At 41.8% G+C, this 20,276-nt stretch overlaps 2 protein-coding genes across 2 annotated transcripts; both read right to left on the bottom strand.

The window, feature by feature from the left end:
• LOC101774121 (protein YABBY 1) lies at positions 1 to 6,906 on the bottom strand. Its single transcript, XM_004955440.4, has 7 exons — positions 6,746 to 6,906; positions 6,523 to 6,635; positions 4,164 to 4,283; positions 3,737 to 3,860; positions 3,548 to 3,596; positions 1,834 to 1,909; positions 1 to 605 (listed from the first exon to the last, which is right to left on the bottom strand). Exons 2-7 carry the CDS (start codon positions 6,589 to 6,591, stop codon positions 540 to 542), a joined length of 504 nt encoding a protein of 167 aa, XP_004955497.1. The 5' UTR covers positions 6,592 to 6,635; positions 6,746 to 6,906; the 3' UTR covers positions 1 to 539.
• A 7,026-nt stretch (positions 6,907 to 13,932) lies between these two features.
• LOC101758459 (ubiquitin carboxyl-terminal hydrolase 8) lies at positions 13,933 to 20,200 on the bottom strand. Its single transcript, XM_004958897.2, has 11 exons — positions 19,851 to 20,200; positions 17,991 to 18,117; positions 17,852 to 17,911; positions 17,679 to 17,771; positions 17,229 to 17,513; positions 16,836 to 17,147; positions 16,129 to 16,386; positions 15,873 to 16,021; positions 15,123 to 15,758; positions 14,591 to 14,864; positions 13,933 to 14,458 (listed from the first exon to the last, which is right to left on the bottom strand). Exons 1-11 carry the CDS (start codon positions 20,198 to 20,200, stop codon positions 14,348 to 14,350), a joined length of 2,655 nt encoding a protein of 884 aa, XP_004958954.1. The 3' UTR covers positions 13,933 to 14,347.
• Between the last annotated feature and the right edge of the window lie 76 nt (positions 20,201 to 20,276).

Genomic DNA, 20,276 nt, shown 5'->3' with positions numbered 1-20,276 from the left:
TTCACTAACAGCCCCTTGGTGCACAAATCTTTTCATTTATTTAGCAATATACACCATCATCTCCAATGACATGCATGCAGGAGATGCACGCGCACACAATTAGCACTACTAGAAATATGAGCATTTGTCCTCGACCTTAGTACCGGTTGCTTTTTGATCCGGTACTAATATTAGCATTAGTACCGGGTTCAAAATTAGGGGTCCCCATTGGTGGTCTCCGGGTACCGGGTGGTGTTACGACCCGGTACTAAAAGACCTCCGAGAACTTCCAATTTTGGACCCGGTACTAATGTTAGCATTAGTACCGGGTGAAAAAGCAACCGGTATTAAGGTTGAGGATGAATACTCATATTTCTAGTAGTGACGTACACTCACTTAAACTTACAGAAACCTCGGTAGATCGGATACACATATAGCACGCAGCTCTAATTTTATATAATTAAGCTGATGATGAAGAGTTCTTCGATCGATAACCCTCGCTTGCAGCACGCTCGATATGGATCCTCTTCACTTTGTAGAAAGCACACCGCCATCGAGCTCTAACTGCTGCCGCCACCGCCATCGGCGACACTCAGGCCGAAATGGAGCCGAGGAAGATGAGCCCACTGCAAGTGAACCAAAACAAAAAAAACATGTTCATACACATATGTGGAATTATGAATAAATTTGCTTGATGAGATGGAGTTTGCAGTCCGTGCAAATGTTTCTGTAGTCATGCTCATGTAATCTTGTGTCCAGAGTTTTGCAGAAAATGGTTGGCCCAAGATATGACAATGTAGCATGCATGGGAGATCTGCGCGTGCGGGTGCACATGCATCAGTGACTGCATACGGTAGCCTGTAGCTAGAATCAATGCGGCGATCTGTACCGGCCTGTTCATATAACTTATATGTGGGGGCTCGGAGCGTCTCATGTACTCCTATCGGAAATAAATGGATGTCAATGTCAAAAATGCCACATGTGGAAATGCTATTCACCGCCTGTAAAAATGTTTTTTTTTGTAGTTGGTTTGTATGTCATGATGTCAACACTAACCTAGATGTTCACTATATGCATTCCTAGTTGGTGCAGAGTTAGGAAGTTACCTAGATGTTCACGCCTAATAAAGTTGTATTTGTGCTACTCGATCAATTTTGTCTGTTCTTGAGGTAGTTCCTGAACCTTGTTATATATGCTTTATGTGCAAAGAGCTAAATTTGCTTGGCTAGCTAACTGAAGTGAAACTGATAATATTTTTTCACTGTCGGTTTAAAGGTCTGTGATGATTCAAATGTGTGTACATGAGTGTACTTTGGTCGTCTATCGAGGCACGAATAAATTGCGATACAACTAGTGGGAACTTTAGTTTCACATATACTGATAATTTGAAGATACAAATTTATAACTATGCAACTCTCATGGCAGAGGATAAAGAATCTGTTATGTGCAACTCCAATGGTACACTATAGATTACTATTATTTAATTATAAGAGTTTATTGTTCACACCAACAATATATATAATAGCCTCTCTAAATAGATTGGCATAGCACATTATATTTGTCAAAAACTAATTGGGGCCTGCAACTCATAGAGAGATTTATAGACGCCATATATGCATGTTTATCACTGAGTAGACTATCTAAATATAATGACTAACAGTCCATTTCTGTTTGATGTGTACGTGCATTGTTGGGGATCCGGATGCCATAAGAAGATAGCTCGGTCTTTTTTTTATTAGTAGCACTCGATGATATGATATCACACACGTATATACTGCATGGCTATATATGACAATAAGTTCTACTGTCCAAAACTTGTGTTCTTTATATTAAAGAAAAATATGTAAAACTTACATTCTTTGCTGCTGCACTGAATGCCTCCCTGTGGCTAATCTCTGGATTGCTCGTCTTTATCCTTTGTATTTCTTCCCTGTTGACATCAGGAAGTAGTATCTTAGATTATATCAAATGTGAAGAAAACACAGCAATGAAGCTTAACTACAAGTTAGTTAAGTTCAGAAAGACATATTCTATTGAAATAGAACCCATGCATTTAAATTTAGATCAAGCCATACATTATTAGCTGTTACTATTGCTTGCTAATATCCAAAAGTGGCATGGCATTTGTGTCTAGGTTGAAATGTTGAACTTGAGTGCCACTAGCTAGTTAACTGGATAGTTCAATTTCTGAAAATTTTAGACGTGGTCACGCGATCTCAATTGCAGCGGAGCCTTTAAATTTATAATAACCAGCTACATAATACTAAACCAATCTTTCAAACTAAAAGATACTACATATATACTACAAATTTGGGAATTAAGTGCGCACGCGTCTGTCTAAGGATTAATAATACCACCTTAATTATTATCTAAGACCATAGACACATCTCATTCTTTTTAACAAGAAAATTTAGCTAGTGAAATTTTTAATCCTATAAAAAATATCTTATTTGATGCATTTCATCTACTTATAAGAAATATTTTTGAATCAAGTTTGATCAGTACACAAAATTAAAATTAAATACTGATGCAGACTTTTTGCAGGTTGACATTGCTATCCCTAAAATTCGCAATACTATGCTATTTTGCTCCTCTTTGTTTCATGGTATTTGTCAAAGTTTTTAGGAAGAGTCGTATCAAATGTTTGTCCATTTAGAAATTAAAGGAGACTTTCAATAGAATATAACTTTCTATGTTAGTAGTGCAATATAGATACCTGGTTGTAGCATATGTCACTTAATTAATATAATAGTCTTACTATGTCATTAATCTACTTATAATCATGATAGGCCTAAATAAACCAAATTTAGTTTTCTATCAAAAAGTTTTTATTGCACAAGTTTACATTTTGAGCATTAGCAGATGTTTGAGGTAGGATCTAGCCTGCAAGCTTTTTATGAGACAATTATCCTTTTGAATACAATCCTGTTTGCTCTTTCCTCTAAAGAAAACTATAACCCTCCCTTTTGCGATTCTTCCCTCAGCGCACATTTCTCTTTTGTCATCTCCTTCTAATAGAAAACATGATTTTCCAGGAGAAAATATGGAAGAAAAATAGGGTTTAGGGCTTGAAGATCCGTTGATGCTACCTCAAATCCATTTGCCTAAAGAGAAAATTTCAAAATATTGATAATTCAGAAATCTGCAAATTTCATGTTGATCATATAAGTTTTGAATTTCTCAAATATATGGAGTTTAATTTAGAAAAACAATTTGAGCATTTTAAGAAATGGATTTTTTCCCAGAAAACTAGAAATATTTTTTCCCCTCAAAAATAAAAAGTTTGTTAAAATATTATGATGACTTTTTGAAGATATTCTTTTATTTTCTAGTAGCTTTGTTTATGGTTAAATTATATTAACAAGACTGGTGAGATGCTCACTCAAGAAGAGGATAAAGAGTTTCTGATGTCTGGAGAGGTAACTAGGTTGCAGCGAGGTGTGCAAAGAAAATTCTCTCAAAGAGATCGAAATTGTAGAAGGGTGATACGTGCAGCTATATTTTTCATCGAACATATCTAAAACATTACTTTTTTCAGTATTTAAGTGCTCATGGCTTGGAATCTCACTTGATAAATCTGTTGTATGCTGACGGAACACGCTGTCTCTTCTCTGGGGCTGGAAACACATGAAAGAAATTAAAAATGAGATGAACTAATTAAGTAAAGCATTGAACTTTGTGCTTAATTCAGCAATCATGGAAATATAAATATGATGAACACTATATAGCTGATTCATGAGAGTTATATAGTACATACGTCGAACTGGTGGCACTTGTGGCTGATTGTTTGACATTGGGTACATTGATTGTGTTCGTAGATTTCTTGAGGCTGCCTCATAGCTCCCAAAATTGTTATATTGAAATCCTCTGTTCGGCACAACCTATAGAAAACATAAATGTAATGCATTATGATGCACACTGATGAATGTTTCAATGTAAAATAAATTATTGGGCACAATATCCAAATAAAAATAGTGTGTATAAAATCTAAATAATAAAAAGAAGAATGAGCAAATAAATGTCAACAGTTAGGAGGTCTTTCCATTGTTTATGTGAATATTTTTTTTGAAGCGTGTATTGATAGAGAAGAGTGTAAAAAAATATAGTTAATATTGAAATGATTTCATATTTTCGAGGAAATTTCTTCATGTTATCAGCATGGGTTGCTAGAATCAGTCTTGCACCTGGCTTTCTGGAACAGTGCGTGCCTGGTGGAAAGGACTGAGATCCATTGAGAGCACCATTGTGCAATGCCCACATTTAACGGTCACGATGTTGTAGGAGCAATTGTTTGGCACATTCACCTGCATGTACATGTGCACACATGAATGAATGATAATAAGAAATTAGAGTGTTCCATTGTAAACTTCCGTTTTATATTCTTTTCCCAAACAACGACCTTTACCTAAGACTAAACAAGAGGAAGTGCAATTTAAAATGTTAAGTAAAATGGGGAAAAATAACAGAGGAAGGGATTCCATGGCACCACAGAATACATGGCAATGAGGCATTGATATTGTTTGTTTGAAGTCCATAAATAAAAAGTATGATCGAACAGTGCTTCATATACTAGAAGTAAATGCATGGTGAGTAATGTATGTAGCAGCTATAGGCCCTGTTTGGGACGGAGTCTCCAGCAGCGCGGCCGCCATAATCGCTTCACGTAGAAGCGTGCATTGGCCCGCGTTTCGATTCTCGCGTTTTGCAGTAGAAAACTCACTGCGAGCAGCTAGTGATTTTGCAGGACGCAGGTCTGCCGCGATGTCTACCACGGCCGCGAGAAACGCCGTCCCAAACAGGACCATAGGCTATGCCTAACTGGATGCCTAACTGGACCCGTCTTTGTAAATGGTTCTCCCTCTCTCTCCCTCTCCCGCTCTCTCTCTCATCCAGAAAAGGTGAGACTTGTAGGAAGCTAGAAGAGGGAAGCAAGGGGCAGATCGTGCATCATGGCAGCCAGTGCCTGGCGCCAAGTAGGAATGGGAAAGTAGCACCATGCCTTCATGTACATCCATGTCGTCTTTTGACTGCGTGCAACACCTTTTCAAGTGCCTACCTTTCGACTTTCGAGTGCTATATATCTCGCTGCCTACCTGGAGATGCTGGAGCTAGCGTAACAACAGCCTGCATCTGATCTCGTCTCCAGGAGACAGACATGACATCTCAGGTTTAAACGAGAATCTCTCTCATCAGACAAAGACAGAGAGAGGAGAGAGATAGAAAGATGTTATTAGAGAATAGAGAGAGGAAGAGAGAAAGAGAGGGAGGGAGGGATGTTAGAGTTGCATGTGAACAGTATGAGCATGTATAAAATATAAAAAACGAGAAAATTAAAAGTGGCGGCATCTTTACAGTTGATAGTTGATGTCACACTCTCCTATCTTTCAGCGCAACATCATCGATAGATCGCACGCATACATACACAAAACTAGCTAGATCCCCCACCTGCGCAAACATCAAGAAAGGGGAAAATGACATGACCAGCAGATCCACTTCTCCCTGCACATGTGCAGAATGAGAGGGAAAGGCTGTCGTCGCAGCTTCAGTTTTTTTATTGACTGCATAAGATTTTAGGCACCTAAAAAATATGCTGAAGATGCAAGAATATATGATAACAGCTACTGGTAATAACACTGGTGTATTATCGCATGGGAGACTAAAGCAATTGTTAAAGAGGCTTTAATCGTCTGCACCTGCATGCATGTAAAGTTGGGTTGCCAGAAATGTTTTTGTCAGGAAACCATGAAGGTGTAGTTTGATATTTGCTGGTAGCAAGACAGAGAAACCTTAGAAGAAGAAAAATCAATATCTCATGCATACCATGGGTGCTCCCCTGACAAATTAACTTAAAAGATGTGCCGTTGTCGAAAACCTATATTCCTTTTGGTCAAATTGTGAAAGCCTACTGTGAACTTCAGTTATATTTGTTTGAATAAAAAGAACATATATTGGTGTTGGATCTGAGCTACTCATGGTATATATATATGGGTGCCAGCAAAGCTGAAGGAAACTTCATTTGGAGACCAAAACATGCAGAAGGGAGAAAAAAAGAAAAGAAGATGTTCAAGCACATGTAAAGGCTGTATCCTTGAAGAGGGAAGGGAAAACATTTTTGTTACAAATTGGAAAGAAGGAAAATAGATTTATGCTCTATGGTTTAATTTTGCTCGAAGAAAGATGCAAACATAGTATTTCTCCTCTTTTCCACTTCATATTTCATGATGCCAAAATTTGGGTATATATGTAACCATGCACTTAATTAGAAAATTTTTCAGGAACAGATTGTTTTGGATTGAAGTAGCAGGGAGCAAAAATATAAACATAGCTATGGTGGAACCAGTATGCATGCATGGCAGAGCACACTTGAACTGGATCTCCATAGGCTAGCTTCGACGGAAAAAAAAAAGAAGGAAAAAGAAACTTGCTGCAGATCTCACAAGAGAGCGAGAGAGAATTAGAGAAAGAGAGTGGGTGAGTGAGAGTGAGAGAGTTAGAGAAAGAGAGAGAAATTAAAGGAGGGAGGGAGGGAGGGAGAGACTATACCACCAGGATGGTGTTGCAATAGTTGCAGTTGACATAGCAAACATGCTCGGATGCAAACTGGCCTGACATTTCTCCGATCTCGAAGCGCCTACCCGCCGTCACAAAGGCAAGATCTAGAGGGAGGGAGAAAGCAAAGAAGCAGGAGATGTGAATGAACAAGACGATGCCTTCTGTGCCCCTATATATGGAAGATTGGGGAGGGCATAGCCCAATTTCCTCTGACCTTTGGCGCTGTCGTCGTCTATGGTGGAATTGAGAGAGGTTTGTGGAGGAAGCAGCAGCCGGATGCCACAAGAGATGCAGAGAGAGAGGGAGAGAGGATAACAACCTGAGTGGGGGCAGGGGGGGAGGAGAAAAGGTGTTTGGTGGGTTGTCTGTGGGAGGACAGTGCAGCTGAGTGCAAGAGGTTGGAAAGATCAAGCAATAGGCTACATCAACAAGGATGTGATAAGCTAGCTGCTACTGCTAGGACTTGGAGAATCAGTGTGTGGTCGTACTGGTAGAGAGTCTGCCAACTGCCAGGATGAGCAATTCCATTGGAAATGGACTTTGTTTAGTTGACTGTGTTACCGTTAGTGGCTTGCAGGTGTATCTTTTTGTAATCATTTTTCCTTTTGGCTGTTATTTGTTCTGAATAATTCGATGGTCGATGTGTTCTAATACTGTTAGTTATAGGAAAAAGTGTGTTTTCATCCCTTAAGTATTTTGAAAGTGTGACATCCATCCCTCATGTTTTAATTGGTTGAAATCAACCTTAACTAATGATATCGGTGATCATCCCTACCTCGACTTAACTTAACAATGGTTTAGTGTTATCTAATGGCCATTTATGTCACATAATCATCTAACTAATCACTTCTTAGCAATGTAGTGAGTAAAAAAATATAACGTCCACAAAATTAATTTGAGTAAATCCTGTAAAATTTGAGTAAATATGTAAATGTAGAAGAAAAATATTTGAAAACAAAACGATGGGTTCTATGGCATGTAACAATGCCATCATTGTTTTATGGCATTATTACTTTTGGATTCCTGTACTTATTGAGTTGTGACTTGCGCTGTGAGCCCATATGACCTGTCTATCGTATAATAAGTTTTCTCAAAAAAATATATAAAATGGTTGTGGCATCACAAACACATGAAATCCACACTTAGATATATAGGTTCCTGATAAAGTTTAGCTAGCTGCAGTCTAGCTAGGCAGAGCTTGTATGGATCAGCTCCTAGTTCTCCATCAATGTTCTCATTCTACTGGAGTTCTAGGTCAGAAAACATTCTGAATGGGATGCATTCAATACTCCCTATGTGGATCAACAGCCACTGCAAAAGATACGTTGAAATTAATTAATTGTATATCAAGATGTGAGGGCACCTATGAGTGAAAGAGACTGTAAACTGTACATGTGCACCAAGATGAGAGCAACCCATGGACTTTAAGTTTACTGATGTTGGACATGCACAGCAATATGGTGTTGCCACTGTCAATCCAAAAAAGCTAGGGAAAGGAATAATGACTGACTATCTAGGTCATTACCTTGCATGGCCAAATCAGGTTCATGGAATTGGAAAGGGAAAGTAATTATCTACCAAACCATTATTTAAATATATTTCTATACCGTGTAAACTGCAAGAGTGTGTTGTACGACTCGTACCATGTGCTAGGTATAAAATTCTAACTAGATTTATCTTCGAAAATATTTATGAACTATGTGTTTATCATTTTACATACATATATATGATAAAAAAACAGAATACAATTATTTCATGGTTCATGAAAAAAATATGCGACCATTTATGCATGGACTATTTCACAAATAATTAAATTAATTCCTTCATGTCCTCACAGAGGTCAGCAGAGTCTATATCAGTAGTTTAGAACATCCTTACTGACTGCATACAACAGTAATCATCATCGGTGATTGTGTTGATAGACGACAAACATCTATCAACTGTGAAATCATCGAACCAAACAAAATTTAATCTTATCTAGTCCCTTCAAAACCTATATTGATTCATCAAACCATACTCTTTTTTCTAGGAGTGAACCTCCATATATTATATTTAAAGGTATATGACCATATAAAAAACACCACTTGCACACAAAGGTGTCGTTTGGGAGGGCTTCTCCTAAAACAGATTCACCAGTTAAGCCAAAACTGGTGAAGCCAAAAATAGTGGCTTCACCTGACATCTAGTTCATTTTAGCCTTATTAGCTTACAAAACGGCTTCACGCTACAGGGCCTCGTTTTCCACAAAATAGGTGAAGCTGAAGCCGAAATAAGTGCTCCCAAACGGGACCAAAATATCCGATGCCAGTAGGTCAATATGCTTGAACATGTAAAGAGATATATAGATCGAGTTTCCTATTATTAATTGAGATACCGCAGGTGAGCATATGCACGAATAAATGGACCACAAATATCCAATGGTCAAAATTTCATTTCTTGCCTCCACTAGCAATAGCGAATAAGATGTGTTGGAAAGAAGTTTAACTTTCTTTGAAAGGTCCAGGTCCCATGAGAACAATGATGATGAGGTCCACTGCAGGAAATTTCAAAAAATGGAAATAATCCTATAAATGTATAATGTACCCAAACATGATTTATTGCGTAAGATTTCTCAAGGGGAAACATCAAGTTTTGGTTTGCACTGTTTAATTAATTTGTTGAGCCTATACTTTTCGAGTCTAGATCAATCACCAAGTAGCTTTTCCTTACTATATACCCCACATTCAAGTTGTTGAGTCATACAGTACATTTGTGTAGATCTAGTTGAATTGTTCCTCATTGAGGAACCATACTAATTGAGGGCTGCTTTCCCTCACCTTCTAACCTTTCATTTGGAGTAAATATTTGATCTAACTAGAGATCATATAAGGTATAACTACGTCGACGTATGATGAGGTGAAAACAAAAGGGCATCCATTTGATATGTTAGTTCTTTTCATATAATGCCACAACGTAGGAACTTATGATCCATGCAGGTGTAAAGATATTCGAAGAGGGGGAAAACAGAAAAGTGAACAGATGCTTTGGAACACCACTGGGTGCGCCCATCAATGTCCCTGAAGCAGTTTATGCAAGTGATCGGCGCCAGCATTGGCAGAAGACAAGGGCAGGATGTGCCGGTGGCTGATTGGACGATTCCTCTGCTCAGGAAATGTCACCTCAATTGGACAGATTGGATCCTCCTCTCAGTCTCATCAGGTTTCAGACTGACAAGATGGATGCCTAACCAACACTAGTTCTCGTAACCTGGTGCCACTCCCTTGCACTACAATCTGTTGCTAGAACTGTGGTGTGTGCATTGCTGTGAGTTGTTATGGATCGGACCCTAATGGCTGGTTTCTCTCTGTATGGAACAGTTCATGATTTGAACCTTTGTGATCCGCCAGCGTGTAATTGAATGAAAAAAAAACTTCTCATCAGGAACATAAAGATCATGGGCATTTCTGTCCCATGTGTAATAATAACTCACAATGTTCTTGAGGCAAACATAAGTTTTTATTGTAATAACTAATTCATACTGAATTTTTGTGAAACTGAAGTAAGATGTTTTCTTTGTTTCACTGTGAAATTTGCTAATTACTTGTGCCTCTTAAAATTTACTAGTTCTGTCTATTTTCTTGTTCTGAGTCTTTTTTTTAGCTGATGACATGCTGTCTCACCTATCTACCAGTACAAGAACTCTACACCATAAGCCAATATAAATCAAAGAAAGCTCCAAGCAACATTTAAACTTCATAGTAATGTAATAATACCACCATCTCAATCTTTTTTCAAGAAATTTTACAACCGATTAAGCCGAAATACATAATATTTCTACAAACTGAACGGTCTAAGCTTGCTACAGATACAGCACAATTACTATCACAAAGTACCAAATGGCCTATGCAATTTACGATATGTGTACTGCTCTATAAATAAAATAAAAAATAAAGGTTATATTGAAGGAGCAAGCACTGGCACAGTGTGTCCCAAACAGTACACTCTAGCTGGAAAACAAACAATGCAACAGCTAGGCCTACAATCAATATCCTAGTCTCTCCATGCATGCACGCCTATGGGTGCACGATCGAACCCTGCTGCCTCCTTTTGTCGTTTGCCCTAGCCAGCCTATCCTATAGTGTGTGTCTATAAAACAAATGGCACGCATGCACGCGTGTACTATGTACTATAGTGTCTTGACTGATGACTGGTTGCAGGGCGTGGTGAGCAGGATATGGGTGGAGAATGGGCGAAGAACGAGGCGTGTGTGATCGATGCGAGGCGATCGACAGGCCTGCTGCGCCCGGAAATGGAGTTGTGGCAGCCTTGGGTGAGTGTGTGCAGAGAGCCTGATGAAGCCCGGCCGGTCATCAGGCATTCACTTTGGGCGTGATTGGTTGCGGTTTAAGGAGCCGTCCACGACGGTGAGAAGATTCAAGCTTAGGGTGGTCTGTGTGCTTCTTCGGTCAGTATAGAAGCATACAGACAGGTTTGATTGATTTGCATATGACTTAGAGCTGGGATGGAGAGAGTTGTTGATTGGTTGGCTGTGCGATGAGTTACTTTGTGTGGTTGCAAGTGGAACCTATGGTCTTGCCTGTATCAGTTCAGCCTGGCTCGCGATGGAAAGCCATGTCTTGCGTAGCATGCAGTCCGGATGGAAGAAGGAATCTGAACGAGACCATATAACAAAAGCATGCGGGTGTAGCAACCAATCAAGACCAACATGCACAGTGCGGGGCAGGATGGTGCGTTGGATCACGGTATTCAGCTACTAATCACCCCCTTTATTTCACGGTTAATGATAGGGGCAGGCAGGCACTGTGCAACGACACTGTTGCAGCGACGCGTGGTCACTCCGGCTCCTGTTGTACGTCGTCGTCCTGCAGTAGCGTCGCTGTTCCGGAACTCGCAAGTCAGCAGTGGTGATGGTAAAATCTTGATCCCTTTCTCTTGTTGTACGGCTCTCCTGCGTGTTCCACAGAGAGAGAGGAAAAAAAAAGCTCGATAAAACCCTAAAAGGCATGTGGAACTAACGAAGCCAACGCTTTGGAGGGCAGACCACACGAGCTGTCATTCTGCCGGAGAGTGGTCGTCAAATCACCGGGCCAGATGATTACCGGGCACAAAAAAGAAGCAATCAAATCTGATAAAACTACCGCAATAGCCAACCGTACAAATTGCACACACAATTTCACCTGTACAGTGTAGCATCGGAGCATGGATCCACCATGGATGGATGATGGATCGTCGTCACCTCCCATGCATCAATGTCGTGGGGAGCACTGTGGATGCCATTCCGGCGACGGATCGTGCTCCTGCTCGATCGGAGCATGCTCGCCCATCAGGTATTCAGGTGGGGGTCGCCAGTCGCCCAGGCCCAGGCCCCGGGCACCCTCGCAGCAGGGCATCCGATCCAATCATCCACCTGGTGACCCTGACCGACCCCATCACACGCAGCACGCCAGCAAGCAAAGGAGCCATTCATGTGGTCCTCCAGCCTCTTTGGCTGGGGCTGCACCTCTTGGCTCCTTTAACCCTTTCTGCATGGACATCCAGGGTCCGGCCGGCTCCTGCCAGGGATCCAAAAAAATGGGTGCTGGGGCAGCACCAGCGCCTAGCAAAAGGTGGTGTCCTATTCCATCCCTGGCTTGGTTTACATGCCAGCCTTTTCCTTTTCATTTCTTGCACCAAAGAAAAGGCAGCATTACCATGGCATGTTTTTTCTTCAAATCATACGGTATAGACGCAGACGCTCACATATACGCATGCATACTCGCCTCTACGAACACACGCACACAATCCTACCCCTATGAGCACCTTCGAAAGACCGAGTCGGCAAATCCTCGAGATTGACGAAGTCACCACTGGCGCCTCGCTGTCGACAGGCACGTCGCCTACCACTGAAAGAACAGCACCGGTTACATCCAGTGCCGAGTCAAGGACTCGAACCCTGGTGGGTAGATTCCACCACAAGGAATCTTACCAACTGAGTTACGCTCAGTTCACAGCATTATCATGGCATGTTAGCGTTAGGGAAAAGCCAAAGAACACCCACTGTTCCAGAGGATGAAAACACTCCCCTTTTTTGCAAGAGGAGCTGGCAACACTTGATGGAAGGAGCAGAGAAGATGAAGATGATGAAGATGCAGGAGACGTTCCATTTTTTTTCTATGGTTTGTGTGATTGGAATATGTGAATGTGGTGTATAGGGTTATTTTTATTTTTGATTAGTTTGCCACTCGAGTTCACCCCATCCAAAAATTTTAAGCTAAGCTGTCACTAGGAAGGTCAATGCGCGCGGTCAAGGTTAGATTAGGGCGTTGCTAACGTGTTAGTGAGGCTATGGGTGATGGTGGTTAGGGGCAAAATCAGAAAATAATATTAAAGAGGGGCCACCATTGCCGCGATAGCGTCTCTGACGGCTGGAGACAAGAAAGGAGGTTAGGATGTGAGTGACCTTGCTGTAAAAGTGTATGCCTAATGTAAGGATTGAGTATACGGTGATGGTGGCTGCTCGCCAGACACCGAGATGGTATGCCAGTGTCGAACAAGACTAGCGAGTGGCAGTAGAGGGGAGGAACTCAGGTGGCGGCGGCGTTGAGGAGAAGCATCATCCATAGGAAGTGGAGGAGGATCTATTCCTAGGGTTGTTTTAGATAGGGAGGAGGCAGTCCGTCAGATTAGAATCCGACGACTAAAAAAAAAGATCGAGCGCTAGCAAACCAAGCAACGCTCGGCGGCGACCTAGACATACCCTAACATCAGTGCTACATGTGCAAGCTACATATACCATGTCACTACCAGATAAGATCTCAAGGTTTCGGATCGGCATTAAATCAGCAGGCACTTTGGATAGATGCCCGTCAAAGAAATGATGGATCAAACACTAAGGATCAGGAGCAGGAAAAAAATTTGCAGATGGGGAGGGACTAGGGAGGGTGTTGGCTTGCCCATGAAGAGTTTAGACCTGCTGCTGTTCATTGTAGCTGGCCAGAGACTTGTCCTCAGACCAGTAGTGCCCAGTTGCCCACACCCCCGCAGACGCCTCGCCCAAAAAGGTCCGATGCTCATCCCACCTGGTCCGGCCCTACGACGCGCCGTCACGAGGAATGGTTTCCAGATAGGGCAGGATATTTTGTCAAACCACACTTGGAGCTACCTGCACTGAGAACAGGACCCATGTCGTGTAACCTGTCAAACCACGAAGCTCCGGGGACAGGTCAGCATCCACGGCGGAGATATGGCTGGTCGTGAAAGTTGCACGGCAGGTCAGTCAGGGGCTTTCCACGCCTTCAATGATCACCGCGTCAGCATCAGGGCTGACTGGAGACGGCGAATTGCCGCCTCATGGGTGGAGCAACAACACAGGGGAGCAGCTGCGGCGTCGCGGTCGCACGCAGCAATCTGGACAACAACACATCATGGGGAAATCTGGACAAGAACAGATCACACTGGAGTTAATTACAGAGCTGTTACATCGCTGCCTCGAATTCTCAGCAAGAATTCAAGCGGGCGGCGGCGACAAAAGAATTGTGTTCGTTGACCCTTCCTTCACTGGTGGAGATTACAATGCTGGGGATGGGGGGGCCCGGGCCATGTACCCTAAAGAATATAAGAATATTGTGAGCTGGGAAAAAGAATATTGCATCAGCTAGGTTCTTTCGGTGTCTCCTGTTGGCAGCTGAATCTGTACATGCTGTTGTATAGGTAAGTTAGTATGACTCGAGAGATCCAAGTGCCGACATGGTGAAATCAGACATGGTGAAGCGGCTGGTATGTAGGGAATTCTGGAGTTGCCAGCCAAAAAACACATGCAGAAAATGCTCCTGTATCCTCACTCTCGTCTGTAGAACAGAACATAAGCTGCGGACGTCTTTATACCGTCTTCACTTATAGGAGTTACACATTCATCATCAAACTTATACCATCCTTTCCCTTCCTCATGCTGCAGAAAGATCAAATGTGTCAGTAACCCACGTTATCTACAAACCATGATCCTCAATCAAAAGATCAAAATGATACAGCAGTAAGGATTGGACATGGACAACACAGCATACAAAAGAGCTGAGAGACTCACATAGATGCTGGCGGTGTAATGCCCCCCTCCCATGTTTCCGTAGTGGTTGCTAATGGCATACAAGTGATAATGGCTGCTCGGCTGCTCACTCTTGTTGGCGATGTAGCATGATAGATCCAAATCAGTGGTGGGAAAGTCAACAAATGTCTCAAGCTTGTTTCTTGTGAACTGAGTGTACGAGAACCTTTTGAGGTGGATCACAAGGACTTCAGGCAGCCTCCAGAGATCCAATTTCTTCATCGCTTGTTGATGCTTCTTGCAGCACGGACAGTACCTGATCAACAAGCAGAGAATAAAGCGGGTTTCAATTATGATGCCAACAGTATGCTTTCAGTTTGGAATCACTAGGGTACCACATTTTCAGGAGATATTTTGCATGTGTGTTGAATTTTTTTGCAAGTTTACGCATCCGTGCAATGCTTGACCTATCGGTCAACAATGATTTCTTTTTAAGAAAAGAATATTGTAAAGAAGGCTATTATGCAAACAGTGAAGCCAAAAGCAACACACTTGTCCCATAAGGTACACTTACCACATGTCTTCCGGACCCAATGGTTCCTCTTTTAGAAAGGCTTCCAGACAACCATGTAGTGCAACAGAATCTTCAGTTCCTTTCGGGATTAGCTCAAGCTTGTGAATCTCAGGTAGATTGTTCAGCATTGAGGTGTCATATTGCCTTGACGCACTTTGTTGCCAGTGGACATTCACATGCAACCGGCTTGGTATTGTCTCAAGCAAATCCACTTCATTAATATCTATTTTCTGTTGCTGGCCATCACCCCTTTCATTTTTTAAGTAAAATTCAAACTCTTCCACGTTTGCTCCCTTGTCAGAATCAGCTGTACCCATATCATATAACTCACTGGGTCCTTTTCTTATTTCACAATCAGTAGTACTGCAGTTACTGCTTTCAGTGTCATCTTCCAATTGAATGTTCTGAAAATTACTGTCTGAATCAGAAGGCATTCCATCCATCAGATCAACAGGGTCACCATTAGACCCTGCAAAACCACTAAGTGAGTTAGCCCCCTTGGAAAGTTGAAATGGATTTAACAATTTCAGGTAGATATCCTGAAGCAATAATCCATTGACTGTCTCTGGAAGGGTTGCCAGAAGTGGGGCCTCAAATTCCTTCTTTTGTGGAGTTACATTATCACCACTAGAATACCTGAATGCAATGGCAAGCAAACAGTGTTACCAAAGTACATAAAGGTCACAAAAAGTACATCATTAACTTCATAACTAGAACATTTAAGCAAAGTATGTATATGGTTGTACTTACTCATCCATATGCTGGTGTGTAAAAACCACAAGTGGGGATTTCTCATATTTTTTGGGTAGCCTGTATGCTGCCAGTTTATCTCCATCCCTTAGCAATGAAACCGAATCAGAAGGTTCCTCCAGGTATCGAATGATGCAGTTATTATAGACCTGCAGAGTCAGTTCCAATAAGTGAAAGAGCTAAAGAACTTGTATTGCTTAACTAGCTTTGAAAATTAGGACAGTTCAAAAGAGGCAATGAGGAATGGAAATCATACCTCTGTAACAAGCAGGATCTCATCATTTCCAAGTAAGCAAGCAATGCTTAAAGCCTGAACAAGATCACTAAGAGTCCCAAACTTGGGCACACTGACATCATATGAGCATGGTTCTCTGATACCATCAGTGCTGAAAACTGTTACAGTCATTGTCCTCTTTGCCGTGGAAGGTACGGGCAAAGATAAGTACATAAATGGGTCAAATGTGACAGATGTTTTACTGCAAGTAGGACAAGTTAATGTAGATTTGTATTGTCCCTGCAAAATATAATCAGAAGAGTTTAATAACATAAAAAATACAGGACCACATTGAATTAATACTGCATAAATATATAAATCTACCATGTGACAACAAATATAGCACAGTGCATCCTTGTATAATGGCAATAAATTATACAAAAAAATGAACGGTCAATGATGCTTCTATGCTTTTCTGAAACCAAAAAAATCTTAAAGCAACTACAGATATGCACCATATCTTAATTGGCATAAACTATAAATCATGTAAATGTTTTAATCTGGGTTTAGATCTGGGAAAAAAACGCCTTTTGCAATAAAATAGGATCACTTCCATCAGTATTAAATGAGTGGGCAATTTTTAGTTTGTGAAATCAATTGACAGATACAATGTTAAAAGAACAAAAGGGCTATGAATATGATACTGTATCAGGAAGGGTGGAGTTTAAAGAATAGGGGTTCAAACTTACATGGCAGGTATCAACTATCACAGAATCATTTCGAGCTAAATGGTTGCTCCAGTACTCATCTGCAACTTCTTCGTCAGGACGGCCACTTGCATCCTTTGCTTCTTCATATGGTTTACACTTAACCTGGTTAAGATCTTCATGGAGACCATCCAATAAAAAAGCAAGAAGCTCCTGTGAATCATGCTGATTAAAGCCACTGAACTGAGGAGCAAAGCAGGCAATTTTTTCCTTGAAATGATGTGGTGCAATTGGTTTTCTGTCAGTGGTCCATAAGCTCCTCAACAGTTCTCCAAACGCCAAAGCAAGTTCACCCTAGTTAATGGAAGAGTCAGTAAAACAATTCTCTGAATGATTTGAGGAAAAAATCCATGTTAACGAAAAAACTTTACATACATTCAATCCCAATGGATTAGTCCGATTAATATTTCTGGCATAATCACCAAGGAAATAATCAACAAGCTTTGGCGTGTGAGCCAAACATTGGATTGAACTGTTCATGAAGCAAGTATTTCCAAGATTCTCCAATCCTATTAACCCCATAGAGCCAGCTCTTCCAAAGCTTCTGTAGGATGAATCAGCACTCAAATCATCAACATCTCCGGAATTTTCTTTGTTGGTACCTCCGATTTTGGATGTTAAGGAATCGGACATTGCATAGACTTGCACTTCCAGAAGATTCTACACAAGCAAATGAAAAGGGATAAGAAAGCACATCTGGGGAGAAAATTTTAGGCCATGCTATAAGACGATATATATCAGAAAGTAATGTCATCTCTATATTAAATTAAATTCCAGTGCAGTGGAAACAAATTGGTAGGGTTCACAGGTGGCAAATGGTACTACCTCTTGATCTGCATGGCAACAGTCATGATGTAGCCTATTCCATTCATTCATTAATATTAGGTTTGTCTGCCCTGAAAAATCCCAAACATGAACCTGGATAAAGAAACATTAAGTAAACAGCAGTAATGGGATGTGTGTTTCCAAAGTTGGAAATGCAGCAAGCAGCAACATACTGGTTGAGAATCAACATTGAAAATTTTGTTTGCTCGTTTGTAGTTCTCAACTGGGTTGTCCTGAAGCAGAATTAAAAATGTAAGTATCATAAAAAGAAGGAATTAACTGAGCCACAAATTGCCTGTCAAAGATGGGTACCTTTTTGCTGATCCTCAGATTCAGAATACTTGTTTCTCGGACAGATATCCTAAGCACCAAAGGATAAGCACCAGCACTATCTCCAGCAAACGAATGCTTATTTTGCAGACCAAAGCCAGAATTCTGCCTGGAGAAAAGAGATACGAAGCTACGGTCAATGGATGAACTACAAGATGAAATCAAAAGCTGAGTCGACATGTCAACACAACTGAGAGCTTATGATGCGAAGGGTAATAGGTACAAGCATTGATCATTTACATCTTATCCTCACTAGGTGGCCCATAAAAATCTTCTGTGCGACAAATATCTGGAGTGTGTTATGCTATACATAAGCTATGGAGTAAAAGAGCTAATTTCTAGGAAGCTGAACATGTCACTGGAAAGGAAACAGTAACGCGGTGAAGAGAAAAATATTTAACACCTACCTATTTTGTACTCAATTGGTTGAACATAAAGAAACAATAGCAACTCAATCTGGTTACATATGGTTAAGAATATTTTCATATCGTTGACATTACGGGCATCACTAATTTGATGTGGGACAAATAATTTCTATCATCGCAATAAATCTGTTGGCTGTTTGATGCAAACTTCTCGCTATTCAAGGAAGCGAGAAGAGAGATATTTCAAGGGCGAAAAGCCATGGTTTGCTATGCAAACACAGGATACTTGAGGGTGCTTCCAACCTATCAAATAATGAAATACTATGCGTATTGAACCCAGCGAACAGCCCTACTCACATAGCAAGAGTGCAGGACCTACCTAGAATTGAACGATTCTGTATTGCACTACTCCCATCAATTGAATGAAAACAGCAGAACAAATAGACAAACATGTTCCACAAAAACCAGGTGTGTGCATGTGTATTCTGTGTGAGGTTTTGTTCAGAAATGAAAGTATAAAAAATACACTATGACATGACAGTATAAGTAGCAATGGACTCCCTTGGATTATCGATTATGATGCCTGATGGCTAACATGAAGCCACATGGTGACTCAGTAAATAAGAAATTAGAAGATCTATCAAGGAACATAAAAGCAGGACACACAATTTCACGGATGACTTTATTTACACGGATAGTACTGCAGCTTGTCTAGGGAAACAGAGGTGTCTGATAAACAGCAACACAACACAAATCTCTGTGCATGCCTTTCAGGTACACTAACACAAGTCATGTCACGTGTCAAACGTACAAGGTTTTGGAAACTAGATTTGCTATGCCAGTAGCTGCATGCCTGAACTGCCAGTGTTGTGCTGGACTTGAGCAGTTGCAGAGAAGGAACGGTCCTGTTTTAGTTTGGCATCAATGCATCCTGCTCATCATGCATGGAACTCGGACAAAACTAGCAACGGCAGGACACGTGTCCGAATGCACACAGCGCGCCAAGTAAGCAACTAAATAAAGGAATTGCTCCAACACACACGCACGCGCCCTCTCCTTGGCAAGCTGGCATCATCTTGCCCCACTAGAGGTTGCCAAATTCCCATGAGCAATGCTGAACGCGTGACTTAGATTTCCTCTTCATCACAAACCTAGGCTGGACTTGTGGAAGTGTGTTTGAGCTTCAGACATTGCTAGACACACCTGTCCGCACTTAAAGCTTAAGGTCCAGTCACGATTCAAACAGGCGCGGGCATGAGATTCACTTGCCACTATCATGATCACTAACTACATCGACACTGGAAGCTGAATCTACTGGATAAATCACCACCTCGCCGATTTGAATGCGCGCAGGTACGAAATGGGCACCCATCGGACCAGGGCATCAAAACGTGGACCCGCAAAACCAACCACAGGAAGCCAAGGGACGCAGCAAGCAACTAAGTAGAAAGGGAGGTGGGTGGCGGCGGTGATTCACCTGGCGAGAGCCCTGGAGAGCTCGTCGGCCGGGACGAGCGCGTAGCTGCGTCCTCCTCCCCCGCTTCCTCCGCCAGCGCCGGCACCCGCGCGGCCGTCCCCGCGCTCGAGGCGGAGGACGAGATCCGGGTGCAGGAAGCTGTGGAGGAGCCTGAGGCCGTAGTAGGAGGGCGAGGCCGCCGCGGTGGCCGCGTACCGCACCCCGCCCGCGGCCTCCTCCTCCCGCACCCGCGCCCACCACCTGCACGCCGCATTGTCGAAATCAGTCGCGGAATCAAGCCACACACCGGGGAGCTCGCAGCCAGCTGCTCGGGGTGGTAATTGAGGACCATCCTGATTGGGACTAAGCATAACGCGCCTGGTGTAGTAGATTCCCCTTTGATAGCTCCTTGTTTATCATGGTAAGCTTGAATCCGGTTTTTATTTA

This window comes from Setaria italica, chromosome II (assembly GCF_000263155.2).
Source record: "Setaria italica strain Yugu1 chromosome II, Setaria_italica_v2.0, whole genome shotgun sequence".
NCBI lineage: Eukaryota > Viridiplantae > Streptophyta > Magnoliopsida > Poales > Poaceae > Setaria > Setaria italica.
This window is presented reverse-complemented; position numbering and strand designations above follow the sequence as displayed.